This window comes from Diadema antillarum, unplaced genomic scaffold (genome assembly GCF_040938485.1).
Source record: "Diadema antillarum isolate AM-2024a unplaced genomic scaffold, OU_Dant_1.0 scf00000163, whole genome shotgun sequence".
Classification (NCBI taxonomy): domain Eukaryota; kingdom Metazoa; phylum Echinodermata; class Echinoidea; order Diadematoida; family Diadematidae; genus Diadema; species Diadema antillarum.
Window position 1 is genome coordinate 2128646 of NW_027271052.1, and position 20918 is coordinate 2149563.

The window sequence follows — 20918 nt, forward strand, 5'->3', positions numbered from 1 at the left end:
ATTAATGCCACATCGTATGACCAGTTACTAAAGAGTCGAGCTGTCTCAATTTCCATTAATGAACGGTTGCAAACAATAATAGATTTATATGTAACGCATTTAATTATCAATATACATAGATTGTACGTATATAATTATTATGTATGAGCAATGTAAATTGTCGAAAAAATAATGTAAAAAATTATATTATAGTCTGTTGTACCCTAAATTCATGAATTATCGTATGATCCTTGATAATAATAAATTATATATCGTTGAAAATTGATGAAACTGTAAAGGAGTGCCATACAGAGAAAAGATAAATCGGACAAAAGTTAATTGTACGGATTTCTTTTTCTATGAATTTGTGTTTATTTATTTTTTGTATGCAGCAGACAGCATAATGATGAATCAACTTGAAGAATTTTGACACAATAAAATTGACACAATGTCGGTTTTGCTTTCAATACAACTTAGGGAAATTTGCATACACCTGACACTCTCCTCGTCCCCATAACATGAAAATCATGATGATAATTTCCACGGTGGCACGACATACTCCCTGCTGACACCCTGCTGACAATTGTTCTAAAAACCGAGACAAATGCTCCGCGACATTTGCTGCACCGGCAATTAATTGCTCAACTGACATTATTTTGCTCTCACAGCTTTTACTCCGCGGACATTTGCTCAGCCGACAATACAGCTTCTTTGTCATTTGCTCCGCCGGCAATTCCTTCGTCGATATCTTTATTTTCTTTTCTTTTTTCGAAGATACGTCATCATATGTGACAGTGCACCTCAAAACGAACATGAAGTCGCACACACTGATTTTGCGTGAGGACTGAAAACAAGTGAAATGGGTCAACCTAGCCGAACTTGACTTTTTCATATTTTCTGAAAGAGCGGGTCTTCTTTTACATTATGCTAAAATTTGGTATCATAAAACGGGCAGGAAAGTGTGTTTTTTTAGCATTTTATCTTGAACATTTTTGGTAGAATAGTGTGATTAGGTGTGTCTTTAGAATCCCTTTTTCATTTCTGAAAAACCTTGTCCACACTCTTCACTTTCAACTCTAACAACTTTTTACAGGATAGTGCTACTGCTTTTAAAGTTAGCGTTGATTATGAACAGAATGTGTTAATGAGGCACGCTCAATTTCAGTTTAATCTGGTAATTCCTTCATTGTTGTTACTCTGGTGGTTTACTTCCTGTTTTTTGTCCCATTCATCGCACAGCCAGCACGGTTTGGTAAAGATTAAGCGCTTGAATAGACACTGTACGTCAGAGCCTCTTTTCTCAGTTCAGACTTTTCCTGAGTTTGTGCTTTCTTTCCAATATTTAGATAGGCTAGGAGAGTCCATTTGATTTGAGTTATACATCATTTTAAAGCTTAAAGTCTGCTCTTTTAGAATATGGTCTTAACTAAAGATTCATGTCTGGCGACTTTTTGTTTGTTTTGAGGTGCAGGGTCACATATGCTCTATCAGCTTTGCTGATGGTTAAATTTTCAAGTTTGTTTAATATAATAATGTTCTTTTTCATGAATTTAGTGTGAAACTACTAGGTGTTAAAAAAACATTTCCAACTTTTGATCCTTGATAGTTCAACAACTATTCAGATAACACTAACAATGATACGAGCAATAGCTGAATAGTGTACAATTTTGTTGCAAAAATGAAAGCATAATTCAGTTTCATAAAATTCAACATCAATTTTTTCAGTTACGTTTCAGATTTTTCTCCATTTTCGACCCTCTGTACGAAAATTTAACTTTGCACAGGGGTTACTGGTGTGTATAGGAGTGTGTAACTGACACCAGGTCAATGGTTCTGGACAATGGCCAGAATTGGAATACTCTATTACATTTATGAGGAATTCCACTATCACAGCTAGTCTTTATTCATTTTGAAATGTAGTGTATGCAAGCACATGGAAACATGTGCATGCATTTCACCTTTTGTCATGATTTTAGACTAGCGGTGCCCAGGGCAATCCATCATGAATGATTAATAAAGGTACCGATACATCTTTTTAATAATACATCTTTTAATAATATAGCATTTTTGTTATTCAAACACTGAGAGATTTGTATGCAGTCTGGTTTGTGCGATACCTATGTCGTTTCATTAGTTTATTACTCATCGATTTTTGTACTGGTGTAATTTTAGTTGGTCAAGACAAACATATCCGTTCTCCGTGTAAAATTATATGCCTATGAACTCGGGAACCTACAGTTTTACAAGCTTTAAAGCTTTTATGTAGGCCCCATCATATTTGTTATACTTATTAGTGATATTTTCACACGATATCACCATGTACATTTGTGTCAAGTATATTTTCTTTTTCTTTTTCTTCTACAATCAAAAGACATGATTGTATATATTTTGTATTCTTGTTTTGTTGTCAATAATTTTGTAATCTCATTATTGAGAAAATGGAAATGGAAATATGAAAATAAATTTGAATTTGAATTTGAATGTGAATAAAGCATTCATGTGCCTTGGAGCAGAGCTCTGAATAGGTGGTAGCCATGTCCGTTGTTTAGGGTCATTACAAGCACACACTCACGTACACATCAATAGTTCCTGTGTAAAGCTCAAATTTTGTACAGAGGGTTGAAATTTGAACAAAAATCTAAAACCCAACTTTGAAAAAATCAAGGATTTCATGACACTGAATATAGGCTTGAATATCCAAATTACCTCCAACTATTATTGTACACTATACAGCTATTACTCATATCAATGGTATTTTATCTGATACAATAGTTTTCGAACTATTAAGGATCAAAAGTGGAAATTGTTTGTGTAAAATTGTCTCGCGACATTTAACTATCATTCAGAAATCTTCTCACACAATTGTTTTTATTCATTTAGTCAAATGTTTGAAAGAGATGAACTTTGGTACTGTCGAGTCATTAACAAACATTTCATTCGAATGTTTAGTTGGAGAATAGTATCAGAAAATGCTGTGACAATCAGAGTTACTGGCCTAATTAATATTTTCAAGCCAAGCCCACGACGAGGTTATAAAATCGACTCCGAGATAGTTAATATATTATTGTTACGTTTATAGTTTTTCCAATCTTAGAATCCTAATGCTATGATGAGACGGCCACTGTAATGTAATTGACGTGATTGAGAGTTTGATAAAGTTATGTTCATCAATCTATTTACATTACTCACCAGAAATTGTGCATAAGTGACGGTATTTGCTGCAGTGTAACTTTGCAAAATTAATCAAATTCCCAAGAATAGCCTGCAATATGCATTTCGTTATTGCTCCCTCACAAACAGAGAGTTTATGAAGGAGTCACGCTTACTGAGATATAATGTTTCAGGTGATCGATTCCTTTCGCATTGAGTATTCCACCAGTTATACATGGTGCATAACGATTCTTTAACATCATACAGCGGGGAATGGATCATGATTTTAAACAAATAATAATTATGATGCGTACCTTCATATAAAAAAACAATGATGTAAGAAAGAAAATATTACTGCAAAATGAAATGTAAGGGCGTCCTTGTTATCAGTTATTACAACTGATTTATCCAAATGGTATTTGATTATAATTATTGATAAAAGCAAGTAGTACATATTGAGTAAGCACGAATATATAGTCAATTTCTTTTCACATGTTTATGATGTTTTAAAATGATATGAAGACAGGCTTGTAAATAATTAATGAAAAGTAAAGAAATTTAAATTGTAGAACACAATGTAAAATCACATGCAAGATGTGATTGTCTATTATGTTTAGATCATTCCCTGGACCCAAGGAGTCTAAGAACCCTTCGTCTTGATTCTAAAATACGCCACTCCTTGCTCATTCTGGGTCAGTCATTTAAATTCGGAATTTATCTTGTGACTGAACATGTTAAAACGGTGATAAAATTGTCTAGCTTTTGAGCAATGGCAACAAGCTTTTCTTTTCTTTTTTGCCTTTAGATAATAGCAACCATTCACCTGTAGACTTTTCAGTCCATTGTCTATGTGGTATAGGCTAAATAGTTGTAGATATGACCACATTTACAAGATACACTCTAGTTACGCCGACTTACATGCGATTTATGAACTGCCCTGTAAACACACTTTTGAACAACCTTGATATGTGTAAATTAAAAGTGATGAGATGTGTTCAGCTATAGCTCTGTCTTGATGTTGGTGATACTTCCGAGGCGGATGACCAAAGCTTCACCTTGCCGAAGTTCCACCTTGTCCAAGCTGATAAGTTCGCCGTTCCTATCCATATTTGAGCTGATCTCCACTACTCCCTGACGTTCGCTCGGTGTTAATCCGTTTGCACCAAGTTCTTTGACGAAGTCGCTAACCAAAGTCCCAGTTTGTCCAAAGTGGATTGCAACAAGATAGGAGGACTCCTTCTCATCGACATCGTCCTCTGGCACGCGGAGGAAGGAGAACACGTTCTCATCGACGAGTGCATACTTCATGGTATTTGGTTGGAAGGCAGACTTCGTCTTACGAATATGAGCTAGAGATTTGTACAGCTGAAGCATCGATGTTGGATTTTGAAGTTGAGACTACAAGGAGAAAATGATATAAGTCAGGGAAATATCAACCGTATTTTTTTTCTTTTGCTTGCCGGTTGGGCTCATAAGATCTCTATAAATGAACCCTTACGTGGCTCGAAAGAATAAAGAAACTGTGCAATCTATTCAAATGTGAATGTCATTAACATTTATCACTTCTGTGTTCTATGCATTTCTTACTGCTTTGTCTTTATGGTTTCTTCTATGCTTACCTACTCGCTTCATTTTCCGTGAATCCAGTAGACCAAAATTATCAAGTTTATTCATCCTCCAGATTTTATATTTTTTTCTTTGCTGCATGACAGCTGATACGTATTATCATTGTATACCCCTCCTGGCATGTTTAATTCATTATAGACCCCCTCTTGCAAAAACCACACACCGTCAAATTAATCTAACACATTCGGTTCTCTTTTTAGAATGTAGTTGTTTTCTAAAAGGTTCGACTGGCATGTGAATTGAATAGTGATTTTACCATGCCCTGATTCGAATTTCCCCCCTCTAGTAATGTTAAACAATTGAAACTTAAAGTGAAGACATTCTCAGACAATACGCTTGTTATGCTACATATAAATATTAGTATAATAAACTATTTATAAACTTTTTGATGGATTGCAGATATTTTTTGATAATCACGGGAGGGGGGATTCCCCCCCCCCTTTCTTTGCACCCGTACATAGGAATACATAGGGTGTCACCACTTTGGGTACCCCCCCCCCCCTCCACACACACACACACACACACACACTTTGTTTTTACCACCGAAGTGGCAGTAAAAAAGAAAAATAGAATGAAACCTTTCAGCGCTGTAAGGCCTTTGTTTTTGCGCTGAAGACCCTTTTTTTTTCTTGTTTTCTTGCTCGTGAAACACTGAAGTGCCCCCCCCCCCGCCCAACTTTTCAAAACGCGGCGCCGGCCATGACACTACCAGATGGTGGCGCTGCGCTATATTTATCCCATAAATAATAAAAAATAAATAATATTCTAGAGTCTTTGATTTATAGAAATCGTTCCTCAAGGGAAGAAAATATACGATTGACTACGTTTATTCCAGACAATCTTATTAGAGTGGTCTTGAAATATATCTAGAATATGTCAAAATATTCCACTTTTAATAGAAATAGAGATTTCAATCTAGTTGACTTTGATATCAATGTAAAGATGATAGGTAACATGCATTTCTTGAAACATTTTTTAAGCCTCCTTCCCACCGATTTCTAAACACACAGCAACTGTACCGTGCCCCCTCAAAATTCTTACATTACCGTATCTGAACACTGATATTACCTATCATATATTCATTATTATATTGATTTTCCGCACAAAATCGGCATAAGAATACACACGGAAATAAAACAGTACTGAAATACGACTGGATTGCCCTTCTCAGCTGTGCCTCAGAAAAACGCTGTTCACTCGAAGGGACCAGAAAATTATATGAATAGCAACACTATTCATAAAAAGACTGAAAAACAGAAAATATATGTGCAATAAAATCACTTTTGAGAGAATATATATATGTACATGTATATATATATATATATATATATATATGTATATATATATATATATATATATATATATATAAAACAGTAAAGGTGAAAACTGTAAAGAATATAAAAGCAATATGTGTCGGACGAAAATATTCTTACAAAGATATACTGGCAGTGGATAGCTTCAATTAATATTTTTCGACATATTTTTGGTGACATTTTCTTCAATACATCCAGCAGTCTGATAAATACGTGTCGGAAAGTTTTAAATCTATCCAAATACCATTTCTGTTACAGGTACATTCACATCTTATAATTATTTACAGGGAGTTCTTCGAGGCCTTGGACACTATCAACCATGAAGTTTTGCTTCACAAGTAATTCCATTTGCCATATATGTGGCAAGGCATTCAAAAGAATATAATTCAAGCCTTAAACATATCTTGGCGTTCAACAAGGTAGTCTCCTAGGTCATCTAGTGTCCATGCATACAAATAGCGTTCGCAGATCTTCTAGCATCCCCTCCTTTATACTCTTTGCACATGATTCAAATGTTTTCTTTTAACAACAAAATCCAATTACAAGTTTCAATTCGACAAAAGTTTACAATGAATTCTCGAACGAACAAATTGTCCTCTTATCTTCAGAAAACTAAGTACATGCCTTTTAGCAATGTTTAGTGGCGTTGCCTTAGAAAGTGCGTCAGAAATTATATTTCTGGGTGTCTCTGTCGACATGAATTGGCTTGAAAACCGCAAACCAGCAGTCAATATCAGTAAAGCGATTTCGTGTAACATGAATACTATTAAGAGTCTAAGCCGCACATTACATTTCATCTTTTTGCTGAACACGTTGCTACTGATTTTCTTTTTTTTTTAATCACTAAACATCTATGAAAAATTTTGTTCGATAAATAGCAGTTATTACGAAGGAATTCTTGTGGACGTAACCCATATTATCATTCACGTGCATTATTCTCTGAAATACAGAATTCTTAATGATTTCTTTAACTAGGGGGCAGTAATATGTTTAATAACAGTGACAATTGTAATGAACCCGCACGTATTGGCGACTTCATGTTTCCAGGAAATTAATAATTGCAAAATTATACTAGTAGACAATCTAAGAATTGTCATTTACCACTCTTAAGAACTCCATTACGTCTATGTTAGGTTTTTTCTTTTTAAGTCCTATCGAGGCAGTGTTTCTAACTAGCAGTACGACTAATGCATAACAAACTAAAGTAACAATCATTATTCTCAGATAATAAAATGCATACTTCATTTTTTATCAGCAGAGCTTTACAGTTTAATGTGCTGAATCACCAATCTTTCGATCGACTTTCTGGATCGTTGTTGTTCTAGGTTCTCAATAGCAGGATGTAGGCCTTTTAGATACATGCCCTGTTTCTATACTTTTGCATTTGCATCCTGTTGTTGTTGTTCATTTCTATTTACCTGTCTGTTATGTATTGTCCATGTGCTTGAATTACTCTATATTTTCCCTCTGTAAATTTTTGTGTCGATTGCATTAGTTTTCTGCAGAATAAGCAATCCATTTTACTGAATCTATCCTTTTCTTCTTAGAACATGTATACTGTAACAAGTTTGGTGTGAAAAATTGCAAACACCCTTTCAAGGCATCCATTACCTCTAATCAAATATTGTGTATACAAGATCATTGGTAATTTTCTTCTATTATATCAATATGTTCTCGAAGAAAAAAAAATAACAAAATGAACCGAGTTACAGGATACGGTATGCTGTACAAATGAAGTCTTGGCCAGGATTGCGTTCAGAAACTGGTTCAAGAACAACGATATATATTGTCAATTTTATTGGTATTGTTTGTAGTAGTGATCCGGTAAAGATCGTTTGTAGAATTAATTGTTAGGCCTGGCAAAAGACCTCTGCTTTCAATTATTCCATTCCACGAAAATCAAAGCGCGTTACATATAGGGCCCTTCTATGTATTTGCGATATACTATCAGCAGAGTTCATAAGTTTTTGTCCCATGCTAACAAATTCTATATTGATCATATTTTTTAAAACCCTAAAAAGTCTTTTATACCTGCAGCACTTGACATTGGAGTTTATCATTTGAGCATAAAATGAATGATTATTACAAAAGTCTGTGATATTTCTTTTCTAATCTATGATTGTATTTCAAATGCTAAAACGTGCAAGTTATGTTATTTAATTGTAAGACCGTCACCTAAAAAACGAATTCACATGGAGAGCATGTACTGTGTGTGTGTGTGTGTGTGTGTGTCCTCTAAATAAAGGAAAGAATATCCCAAATATCACCAGGAGCTTCAGAAAAAAACCCACAGTCCTTTCAAGATGATACGTTATTAACAGAATTATAGCTTTGTAAACAACCGACTACGCAGTATATGTCTGGCCCCACAAATGCGACCAGTTCATTTTTTTTTTAACAATGTATGTCGCAGAGCAGTTTATGGCCTGTGTTTGTCTCAGTTTTAAGATGCCATTCTGTTTTAATTACCAATCAACCCCGGTATCAATACAACTAATGTGGTTAATATCATTTTGCATCAATCTTCGCTATATTCGATAACATTTCATCTTTTATGAAGGCAAATTGGCTTTAAAGTTACATACCTGTACATTTGTCCCTGTCTTGTGATTTTCATGAACAGGCAGCCATGTTTTGTTTGCTGAGCTGAACCCAGCGTTCTTAGTTCCGTCCCATTGCATGGGGGATCTCTCGGGATCACGAGAATATTCTTTCCAGCAGCACTACCACATATGAATAAAGATGACAGATAAAGTAGTGCAGTCAGCTTGAAAATGAAGTTATTAAGTACTGTACCATTTGTCACAAAGTAAATATCTTTGTGTAATTCGCACGTTTGATACAACAATTTGCAGAAGCAGAGGATTAATAATGCGTTGAAAATGGTTCGTAAAATGTACGCTTTATTATGTTGTTATTTCTTGCTTAGATTAGAGATTAGAACCACCACAATTAAAAGTTGCTCATGTGCATTTTACCGGGTTGTTTTTGCCGAATGGGTCTTGCGTCTCCTCGAAGCTAACTTCGATATGTTCCATACCAAGCTCTTCCCCGTAGTATGTCGTGGGTGTACCCGGCAATAACAAGTTGAGCACGTTTGCTGCACGACAGAATTCGTGGCCAAGCCGATGACTCACCCGGAAATTGTCATGGTTACCAATCTTCAGACAGACCAAGACAGAAAATGGAGGTCAGTTGAAATAATTCTAACCAGATATGTTGCCCGAAGGGCATGATAACAAACAATGCGATTTAATCGGTAAAATTTGGTTGATTCTAAGACTTGTGCATAATTGATTCTAGTTTGTATCCAATAGTTCTTGTTAAACAAGTCACGGCTATATTCTCTAGTACCTCGTAGTCATAAGCAACAACAACATGCAAAAGTATAACAATAACATTATAACCTTATTCCAAGGGACGGAGGGCAATGATTAGCCACATGATTATATTGCAACTCTTTGTCAAAAGCGCAAGAGTCGCATTTGCAAGACGATGTACACTTCACGGGCAAACAGATGGGAGAAAGTAGGCCACAGAGTACTTGAAACGAGAATATCATTCTAAAACATTTTCACAATGATGGCCTTAGAGTGAAGTCAGTCAACTTTACCGATGCCTCGTCATGTGCATGGGTACATCATTGAAAAACAGTTTACAACGGAGACAGACATGACTGACACACATTGGTTGATGATACATAGACTGGTAGCAGCAGCAAAACAATGAGTCTCCTTACCACCCAGTTCGGCCATTTGTCTCCATCAGTAACGCGCATCCAGCTATCGACTAGCTGGTAGACCTTGGTTCCAGAAAGGTTGTCCTTATTAAGCCCGATGAGCTGAAAGTTAAACGGGTAGTCTGCTTCGGGCTCCTCATCAGTGCCGTAGTAGTCAAGAAGATTAGCAGGGCTGTCGTATGTCTCAGTCATCATAAATCTTTAACATCATCGAGGACACACAAAAAAATGCTGACAATGTCGTAGATGGCACAATGCATAATGTAATTAAAAAAGACAATCAAACAAATACAAGTGAAAACGTTTGACGCTTGAATACAGAATATGATCCTTATATTCCAGGGAATCCTGAATATTCATGTTGTTGAAATTATCGTGTTCTCATGGTAATGTCGAGCCCATTTGATTAGTGGGGAAATGAGGCACCTAGAGAAACTTGTGACGTTTGATTGTCAGAGTACCATATATCTAGCCATACTAAACCCAATGAAAGTTTGTGAACTTGACATCGAATCATTCATCGGTAAAAAGTCATCTTTTAGATACTCGTAATTTTTCATTGATTTTTTTTGTTGCAAATTTTGCCAATCGTTTGTGTTTATTCAATTGAAAATAGCTGCTTCCTGCAAGATTCTGTCACACGCATAATTTATGCATTATCCTAATACATTATTGTTTGTATTTGGTGTGCATTTATTACCCATGCATTTTGTCGATTTCTAAGCACTGTCTTGATGTCCTAAATTTGCTGACAGAGAGAACATACCAAAAGAAATAGTAACTTCATACTCACCCTAATCAATTTTCTTAAAAACAGTGAAAGGGTTATCTTAACTAGGAATGGGCAAAAACAAGCTCTTAAACTTCAAAAACAATAAGACAAATTGAAGAAAGAGAACAAAGTCATCGAGAGTAGTGTGAGAGATTAGATTTTAAAGGTACAAATCGTGTAAAGGAATTCTCTCTTACTGCCTCAATTTAAGTATCATAAACGCAAGCACATATCTTCATTGCAGTTCTGTCAGTTTGATTATGCCGCGCTTTCATAAAAGCGACATTTTACAGGAGAAACGACCCTTTTTTAGTCAAAGAAAACACATAGAATGAGCTGTAACAAACCTGTAATTTGGTTCAGTGCTATAGGGCGCCATGACCTCTGACCGCCAAGATTTGATTATGATATGGTGATCAGGTTGGTTAAAGGTGAAGTTGTGGAGAAGACTGTCGTATTGGACCTGTCGATAAGATAAGTGGACCGCTTTATCATCTAAAGGAAGAAGTGGATGATTAATTTGCGAAGGGTTTGTCAGGAAAAAAAATAGTTTAACACTGGGATTTTATGAAAATGAATGCATTAAACAATTACCTGCCTAAACATCCAATTCATAAATGCATGTCAATGAAGTCATAGTTTGTGCAGAGGAGCACCATTTGTTTGTTTCATGATTTTTTTTTTTGGGGGGGGGGGGACAATAATAGGGAATAGGGCGAGAGTGCATATGACATAGAAGACATACAGTTAATTCTTAAATACCTGGACGTCTACTAGTATGTTTTTTTTTCTTTAATTCAAAAGCGTTCAAACAGAACGAACCATGAAAGTTACAAGAACGTTCATAATGAATGAGCAAGTTTCACCTAACGTTGTAGCCTTTTTGTAAATATCTGATGGCTAAATGCTAGTAAAACATACCATTGTTTCCTCGCCCGTTGGTTTGTAATTGGGATTGAGTGGTTCGTCCCGCCATAAGTAATCTTCTATGGCATTGGCGACAGCGTCTACCCGAAGACCGTCCACCCCGCGCTCCATCCAAAATCGAACAACGTCCTGTAAACATGAATATTTCTTGGTCAGAGACTTCATGGCTTTCTTTTCCGATGTCGTCTTTATACCTTTCACACCAACTTCTGTTCCCTTCCCGTTTACTTGTTTGTCTAAATTACTGTGATCACGACTTTGTCATGACCATACTGGCACAACCAGACTGTGGTTGATCATATTTCTTTAGTTTCGACCTCTTATCCTGTCTTCTTCTTTAAACATTTCATCCACAAAAAAAAGAAGGCCTGTTTGGCAAATCAAATCATTGAGCTTCAAAATAATTGCAGAGTTTTGCTACTGATTTGTTTTTCTTTCAATCTGAAATCGATTCTACTGAATAGTATGTTTGTGATACTTACTTTCATCTCCTGACGGACATCTTGGTTGATATAATTAAGGTCAGGCTGTTCCTTGAGAAAAGCATGCATGTAGAATTGCTGCCTCTCCTCCACCCATTCCCATACAGATCCACCGAAGACACTCACCTGTTGTCAAACATGTAAATTACGGATATCAACGAAAATAAATTTTGGATGCAATTGAGTGAATTTGCACTTAATATGCATTTGAGCTTGAAAACAAAGGATAATATTTCCACTTTATATTTATTCATGCAGACACAATTTTTTTCATATCTGATCATTATACTAAGTAATAGATTGCATGATATCTCGATCTGTTACCTGCTCCAATAATGATAGACACGAAGTCATATAGCGTGTATTATAGTGTACGTAAGCTGTCATACAGTGTTGCTGCGATTGTCAACCACGAGTCAATATGAAATGCTTTTAAAAAAAACACTATACTTTGGTGTGTTTTTAGATGATGTTTTATGATTGAAAAAAAAAAGTGTTTTCTGTGCATAAAGGATGGAATGGACAGAAAACTTCAAAACACACACCAAGACTTTCAACGGATGTCTGGACGTACAGCTAGCTTTTATCTTGAATAAGGTATAGCTTTTAATGGATATGCCTAATCAATCCGAACGTATTATTACCACACTGGTATGGATTATCTTTAAATATCTGATCTGTGAACTTTGAAAAGTACTTGGGATGTGCACAACACGTGCGTCATACCGTGTCCATTTCTGGCATTACGGTGAGGTGTTTTATACCAATACAAGTGACAACCACGCATCATGAATTAAACCACATTTATATATTCTTCTTTGATTGTTTGGCAAAAACAATAGAAAATAGTTGAATAAATTCTGCTCATGCAATATGTTTCGTGTTGTTTTTGTTTACTTGTATCGTTTGCAAGCATTATGTAGACCACAATGTGGGGTTCTAAAGCGTGTAGTGCAGTGCTGTATTGAAGTATGTAAAATGAATCAATTAATTTCTTTACTCAGTGAAAAGTATTGGGTGGAATATTTAAAAGTTCAACTATCTTCTGAATCCAGGCTTTTTCTGAACTGTATATGAAATTTGGGGCAAAAATAAATGCAGTCTGTGGGTTGAACGATTGTTACAAAAGAAAATAACATCTGCTGCATATCTGTTTTTACTGAAAGGTTATGACTTTCATTTCAATACAACAGTAAACAGTTTTGTGTCTTTTTCTTGCAATTTCCCATTTTTTCACTTCTAAAACAGACCTCATAGGTGACACACGAGTGACACAAAAACTGGGTTTTTTTCACGATAACATTGAAATTTAATCATTGCTCAACAAATCCTGTATATCCATAAATGAAAGAGAGGTGCTCTATCATTAATAGAAATATTGATAATTATTAACTCTGCACTTCTTCTGGAAATGTTGATATCGAACGACGCCTCGCTCGTCACGTTGCTCTGCTTCACGCGAGTCAAGTTCCAGCTTTGCATCGCATAGCATGCATATTATGTAAAGTTGATATGACTTGCCCTTTAGATGTTTAAGGATATTCTATAAAAGATATTGTATAACGTTATGAAAACAGTTTTGAGGTTTGTTTGATTTTTTAACCTGGGCAATGTCAGCCTTGCAAGACAAAGAACGTCAAATACAGTGAAGGATTACTTGTACAATTATGAAAAGAAACTTTGAAAGCATTAAAAAACAGGAAAAAAGATAATAGAAAAAGAAAAGCAAAGTGCTAATTATCATACATAGCAAACTGCACTTGGTGAGGTCATGGATGGAAGCATCTTTCTCGGCCAAAAAAAAAGAAAAAAAAAGAAAAAATATTACAGCAAACAGTAGTACCCCCTCCCCCAGCACTTACAGCAAAACGATCAAGCCATCAACCCAGCAATTCACTTGCATATAACCTTACATGTGGTAGTCTTACGCATGTGTGACTTGACATGCACCGTCACACGAATCACATTTATCTTATATAACTCATTAGTTTTGCTGTTACTGCCAGTGACTTGTATGTGGAATATAGGATACAGTGTCTCTGCCCTAGCGTGACTCAGATCTGATGCATAGATGTATACGAAAACCAGTCTGACTGAAGTCTGAATGTCAAAGACCCTAGTACCCTGCACGCGAGTTACGCCGGAAATGGTAATTTCCTTAAAGATGAAAGTCGGACTGTGTTACGGCCAATTTTTTCTTTACCCTGCCGTATATCATAATATTTCCCTAGTCCAAATAAGCAGGCCCTATATACTGAAAATGAATTTTAAATAACCAGTTTGATGGAATGGCTGCTGTGCATTATTTTAATGCACAATTTTGATAACTGAATATCTTGTGTGTCTGATATGCAATTCCTCTCAGGATCAAACAGCGAAATAATTAAAAAGGGAAAAGTACAACAATAACATCAACAACAGCAACAACACGTTACTGCAATTTTGGAGGTTGTATCAAGCCTTCCTCTGATATGATAAGTGTGCACTGTTACTACTACTTCTACTGCCACTATATTTTTTCTCAGACGAGAGCTTGAAATAATAAAGCACAGTTTCTAATCGCTTCATCGGGTTGGAACAGTAGCCATTATGTCTAAGATGCAACCAACATTACATCCGGTCGTGCACGTACGAGATAAAAACAAACATAACAGCAGACTGAGCTCAGCACAAGATGCATAGGAACCGATATAATTCTAACAATTTTTTCAAAAAGAAATAAGCAGACGTTGTGGAGTGTGACCCCAATCAAGTTTACTGGTTCCAAATTTAGACATAATTTATGACAGTTTATTAGGCTTTTAAATTTTGACAATAAGTCTGAAGACCAGCCTAATTGAATGGGTAATGGAAAGTAGAAATTGTCTCATAGCAAATGTACCTGCCAACTGCAGAAATTTGTTTAAAACATTATGATTTATATGTAAAGCATCTAGCTTGTTAAAGAGCTGTGACACCGTATCAATACACCAGCAGTGATGAATAGTTGCCATAGTCTGCCTAATGAGCTTACAGTAAGTGTTTAAAAAAAAAAACTGAGAGTATTAAAGATTCAGTACAGTTTGTACCCAACGTAGACTGGGTTTCTTTCATATATGAAAAAAAAAATATGATGACAACTCAGAACAAGAGAAAAAAAAATCAGAAAATATTGACAAAACACATCAAAGCACAACAGCATTTTTTTTTCAAATTCTTTGTAAAATATCATAATTGGCCATAGCGTATTATGGTATTGGTTTGGAAATAGATAGTCCAGAGGTTAGGGTAAAGGGCCTCTCTTGTTAGTACTTTGAACTCCGTTATCACATTTTGCTCGCTGCATTTCTTTCACATTCTTGCCTTGATTTGTTTAAGTAAGAGGGGTTGATTTATCATTAATATTTATCTCTTTTGGACATGTGCCTTTTGTCTGTGGAGACTTACCCAATTGTTTGGCAGACATTCTTTAGGTTCCAAAGAGACACATCCCGCCTTTGGATCGGCCCACACGTAGTAGTCACGATAAGGGTTGCGGTAATCTCTAGTTTTCCTGCTCTCAATGAACCAAGGATGTTTATCACTGGAGTGATTAGGAACAAAGTCCATGATCACCTTAAGACCTGTAGATATATGTAGATGGAGATATTCTTTTAGAAGACTGAAGGTATAAAATAAAGGATAACTTGACATATCGTATAACATTTCGTAAAAAGCAGTGGCCCACACTGTTGATTTAAGATTTGTAATGATGAGTCATTTTTTCTTCCTGCCTCATTTTTTCCCGTATTATTTAGACATAGGCTGTAGTTATTCAGCCGCTGTGACTATTATTTATAGTGACATTGTGATATTTGAATAGACTGAATAACGTTCCCTTTTGTACATTTGCCCTCTACTTATGGTAATATGGAGGGAGGATAAAGATATATAACGAGAGACAGCGAGTATTTTTTATAATCATGCAAACAAGATAGGAAGGAAGGCATATGTGGAGTAAGCATTTTATTTAACAGATTTCTAGAACAAAAATATTCATTAGGCCTTTACTTCTGGAAAGAATACTCTCTGCTAAATTTAGTTCAAGTATAAGGTATGTATAAATAAACACAAATCCACATTTACATAATGTGTGCGTGTCAATACAGAGAGAGATAAAAATATATTGAAGCATAAAATATCGTAGATCCAGAGTTTAACTGACCGAGACTGTGTGCCTCCTTCACTAATTCATCGAAGTCAGAGAGGGTTCCAAAAACAGGATCGATGTCCTTGAAGTCACTGATATCGTAGCCAAAGTCGGCAAAAGGTGACCGATATACTGGACTGATCCATATTGCTCCGACGTGAATATCAACAAAATATTGAAGTCGGCTTGTGATACCTGCATTGGAGATATTTTTTTCTTTCATTACTAATGAAAACTTGTACATGATTGTGCGAATACATAATGCAGTATTCGAGCTAGTGGTTACTTGCATTATGGACATTATTCACATGCATTGGTATAATGAAAGACAGACAAGGGAATACGCATAATTCAAAGATAACAATTTTATTCAACAAAAGACAAAAAATTACCCATTAATCACAATCCATGAAACAGCATACTTGTTTAATCTTTGACTCAAGTGTATTTTCCAAATATGTGTGCGTATGTGTGTGTGTGTGTGTGTGTGTGTGTGTGATCTTGAATTACAAAACCAACAAAAGTTGCCAGACGTGGTTTTTACTTACGGGCAGATGCAGAGCAGAATTTAAGCTTTAAAATGATGTATAATTACCCAATGGACTCTCCTAATCCATGGAAACAATGCACACACTTGGAAAATTTTGTACTGAGAAAAGAGACTCTGAAGTATGTCTACGCTGAAGGGTCCATTCAATAGCTTAATCTTGTCAAGCTGCGCTCTGTACAATGAATGGGGGAAAATAGGATGTAAAACTTCTTAGCAACAACAATTAATGGATTATCAGATTAAGCTGAATTATTCAGGTTCTATTAACACATACTGTCCATGACTAATACCAACCTTCAAAACAGCAGCATTATCTTTACAAAAGTTATTAGATTTGAAAGTAAAGAGTGTATAAAGGTTTTTGAGAAATGGAAAGGGGACTGTAAGTCACACCTAATCACGCTCTTCTAAGAAAAAAAAAACACTGTTAAAAACATAATTTTTAATTTGTTTCATGATTCCAAACGTTAGAATGTCGAGAAGAATTGCTCTTTTAGAAAATATGAAAAACCTCAATATTGACAAGATTGACCAAGTTCACCTGCTTTGAGTCCACAGGGCAAGCGACTTTTTGTTGGTTTTGTGATGCGCGGTCACATAAAAGTCATATGGTTTAAAAAATACACCACTTGATACAATCAAGGTAGTTGGTGCTCTCTGTTTTTCGGTTGTTGCATACACGTCTGAAAAACACCTTCCAAATTCTTCACATCATACGTAATATTCAACTAAAAAAGAAATAAACGTTTATAAATCATTTCGTAATAGAGCTAGCTATATCTTCTTCTTTTTTCGAACTTACTCACTTGTCTGTTCTGGATTGCAATTAACTTCTCAACTTTAATATGTCGTTTTCAACTTCATCCAAAAAGAAAAAAAAAAACCTAAAGGAGGGAGGAGTTTCGAGGGATCTGCATGTAAACAATGACTGTTTGGCAGTAACAAGGGTACTGTAGGTACTTCTCACAGTTATCCCAAATCGTCCTTCAACTGAAGAATACACCATTTTAGAAACTCTTCCTAAACTCTTCCTAAACACTACATATATGATGACATTCCGTGTTCCAGTGTTCATGGTGTTTCATTTTCCCACAAAAATTACATAATTATGTTATCAGCAATGTCATTTTACTTGCCCTTTCATTTGTCAACAATGACCTCATTTGTTATTGACTTTATACTGAAGAGTCATACTCTTTGTACCAGACAAACATATAAAGGTTATTCTATAAATCCACTTCCACTCATTTTCACTAAATCCATGATTCCAATGTCGTTCTTAAATTGTTGCTTGAAATTTACTACTCTTCAGAATGCTCTGTAACATTTGTGTAGTTCATTATTTTATAAGTTCAATAACTTTACCTTCATATTCACAAAAAGTATCAATGACTCTGACATTTTCTTATTCATAATACACATTTGTTTCAATTTAGATGGTAAAATAGAAAAAATATTTGGTCGTTTGGCCATTAAAAACAAACATCTAAAATTGGTACATTATTTACAAAACAAACTTCCACCCAAAGAGAGAAAGAGAGAGAGGAGAGAGAGAGAGAGAGAGAGAGAGAGAGAGGAAGTGAAAAACTTGGAAGAGAAGAAAACATGCGCGCCTGGGTTTCCAGTCCTGAATGCAAGATTTTAGACCGCCGTAAAAGCATGTAAGACTTAACCATCGTCTGGCTGCATTATCTAAGTTCCCTTTTTAGGCACGTCTGCGTTAACGAATCTGTTCATTTGAAAATATGAATCTTAGCCATGTGCTTAAAGTCATGAAAATATTGTAAATCATCACCTATGGGTAAACATCATTTCCGTTTTATACCGTGACATGCATAAAAGCAGTGATAAAGCTATAGGATGTAGTAGGAAACTGAAGAGGGACACGTTCAAAGAATATTGTAGATTATCTAGTGGTAGCAGAAAGATTATTTTCGTATTGATTACTTGTATGACTATGGACATATTACCACTGATTGCCAGTCGCCAAGGGAAGTCGGTTTTCAATTATCAAGGAATTAACATGTTGACAAATAATTTTCATTAATCAAAAAAAAACCCTATATGTATAAAATGTATATGAGTGAACATTTGAATGTGCGTACTAGTCATATCTCTACGGGGGGGGGGGGGGGAGATACCTTTCAGATCACCGACTCCATCGCCGTTTGAGTCCATAAAAGATCTAGGGTAGATCTGGTAAATGATCGTGTCTTTCCACCACTCAGTCCAACCGAATGTGCGAGCCTCAGCTAGACTTACTTTCCCTGGTGCGAGATCGAGTCCACCAAACAAGAGGAGACAAAGAATAGCCAGGCTTGTTTCTTTTACACACAGAGCCATACTTAATCTCTTGCAGAATCCGTCTGTAAAAAATGAATAGAGCAGCATCGGCTGAGAAGATGTGAAGGTCTATCTATATTCAAGGATACGGCTAACACTAAATGATTCCTCCTACTGCCGTTCAAACCATTACATCGCGACGATATTACAAAAAGGCAAATGAATACCCTGGGAGATGTATTTAGATACTAGTAGAAGGAACTGTACGTCACGTACGGTGTGTTTGCTTGTTTCTACCTTTTTCCCCAAGTTTATTGCGTGGGAGTAAATGTTTGACGGTCGAAAGGTCCAAAGTATACCTATGATGTTTGCACACGAGCTGATCGTTCATTGCATTTCATATCTACCAAGAATAAAATTGATACCGGCAAAACGCGGACTGGAAGACCAATAAGATATAATAAAACACGTTTATATCATAGATTTCCACCTTTTCTCTGATCCTGTACACTGTATAGCTCTAGGACTTTTATTTTACTTAATGTCGACCCCGTGGGCCTTGTTCTTGAAAAACATTCTGAATTTAAATTCGGAACTCTGTGAATAGGACCTGATAGTTGGTAAGAAGCATAAGTGGATAAGACCTAACACTGGATATGTACTGATAGTGAATGAACTTACAATAAAAGTTTAACACTTGAAAATAAGGGTAACCAATGGATGATAACCTCTTGTCCGTCTTTCCATATTGCTATTGTGTCTTCAAGTTTTATCTTCAGGTGACGTCTCATCTGTAATCAATGCTATTTGCACCGACATTCAACTCAATCTCTATTTCACCCCCCCCCCCCCCAAAAAAAAAAGAATAAAAAAATAAAAAAATCAATCAATGTTTATATTGTTGGAAATGATCATTTCGAGAAATAAATGCTTAAACTAGCATCAAAAGTTTATTGGACAATATTCAAATATCAAAGTATGCCCCATACCCTTTCAAATCAATGATATGAGTGGGTAAATGTCTAGTGTTCTTTGTTGCACGATGAAAGAAGTGGATAATCTGCATACAAAGGTTGCAAATATTTGTGAAATGGAATCCTGGTATCAGTCTGCCAGCTAATGTAGTATTTAAGATGTGTAAGAGTATATTATGATAACAATGTGAGGAAAAAAAAGGCATAGCCTAGATGCTAACAATCAATTAATGAACCTTGTCGATAGCGAGGACCGATAGTCTCGGTCTCTAAAGAAACGGATGGGTGCTGAATGCGTGGAAAGTGAACGAAGAGAGAAACTATCAAATAATCTGTACCCCAACTGGAACGGTATTTGAACTTTCAGTATCAAAGAACACGTTGCTGAAGAAAATTAACCAAGTAATGCTGGTGGCCTCTCATGCGATATCCTGGCCTATCGAGCATTTATAGATAGGATCACCTTAAAAGCTATATGTATGTAAAATTAGTACACAAAACGTGCATCTGAAAGACTGTGCTCACTACTCACAAATCAAAATACAAAACACATACACCGAGACACAGTAGATGGATGTAACCTACTGATAATCATGAATTTCGCATTATTTATTAATTTTGTGACGGTGCATCACAAAACCAACAAGTCGCACCACTTGATTTCATGTGAGGACTCCAGAAAAGGTTAAATGTGTTAACGAAGTAAATTTTAAGTTGTTGGGGTTTTTTCTGAAAAAAAAAAGTTCTTCCTCTACATAACTTTTATTTTTGGGATCATAGATGATTGGAACGTGTGTTTTCAGCAGTTTTTTCTACAATCTTTCTTTTTAGAATACAGTGTGATTAGGTATGTCTTAAAAATCCTTTACACTCTCTCACTTTCAACTGTAATAACTTTTGAAAGGATGATACTACTGCTTTGAATGTTGGCATAAATCATAGCCAGCATGTGTTG

General features: G+C 35.7%; 1 protein-coding gene across 1 annotated transcript; it reads right to left on the minus strand.

Moving 5' to 3' along the window:
* Window positions 1-1461: 1461 nt before the first annotated feature.
* LOC139722358 (alpha-glucosidase-like) lies at window positions 1462-19170 on the minus strand. The gene is made up of 10 exons (XM_071633667.1): window positions 18848-19170; window positions 16172-16351; window positions 15415-15590; window positions 11989-12114; window positions 11501-11635; window positions 10927-11042; window positions 9808-10006; window positions 9047-9229; window positions 8654-8791; window positions 1462-4527 (listed from the first exon to the last, which is right to left on the minus strand). Exons 1-10 carry the CDS (start codon window positions 19095-19097, stop codon window positions 4129-4131), a joined length of 1902 nt encoding a protein of 633 aa, XP_071489768.1. The 5' UTR covers window positions 19098-19170; the 3' UTR covers window positions 1462-4128.
* Window positions 19171-20918: the final 1748 nt, after the last annotated feature.

Coding starts and splice junctions, on each gene's coding strand:
- LOC139722358 (XM_071633667.1), bottom strand. CDS start 19,097: ATGCTGCTCTATTCATTTTTTACAGACGGATTCTGCAAGAGATTAAGT. Junction 12,115..15,414: donor AATGTCTGCCAAACAATTGG/GTAAGTCTCCAC, acceptor GTTTGACAACAG/GTGAGTGTCTTCGGTGGATC. Junction 11,043..11,500: donor CAACGGGCGAGGAAACAATG/GTATGTTTTACT, acceptor TCTTATCGACAG/GTCCAATACGACAGTCTTCT.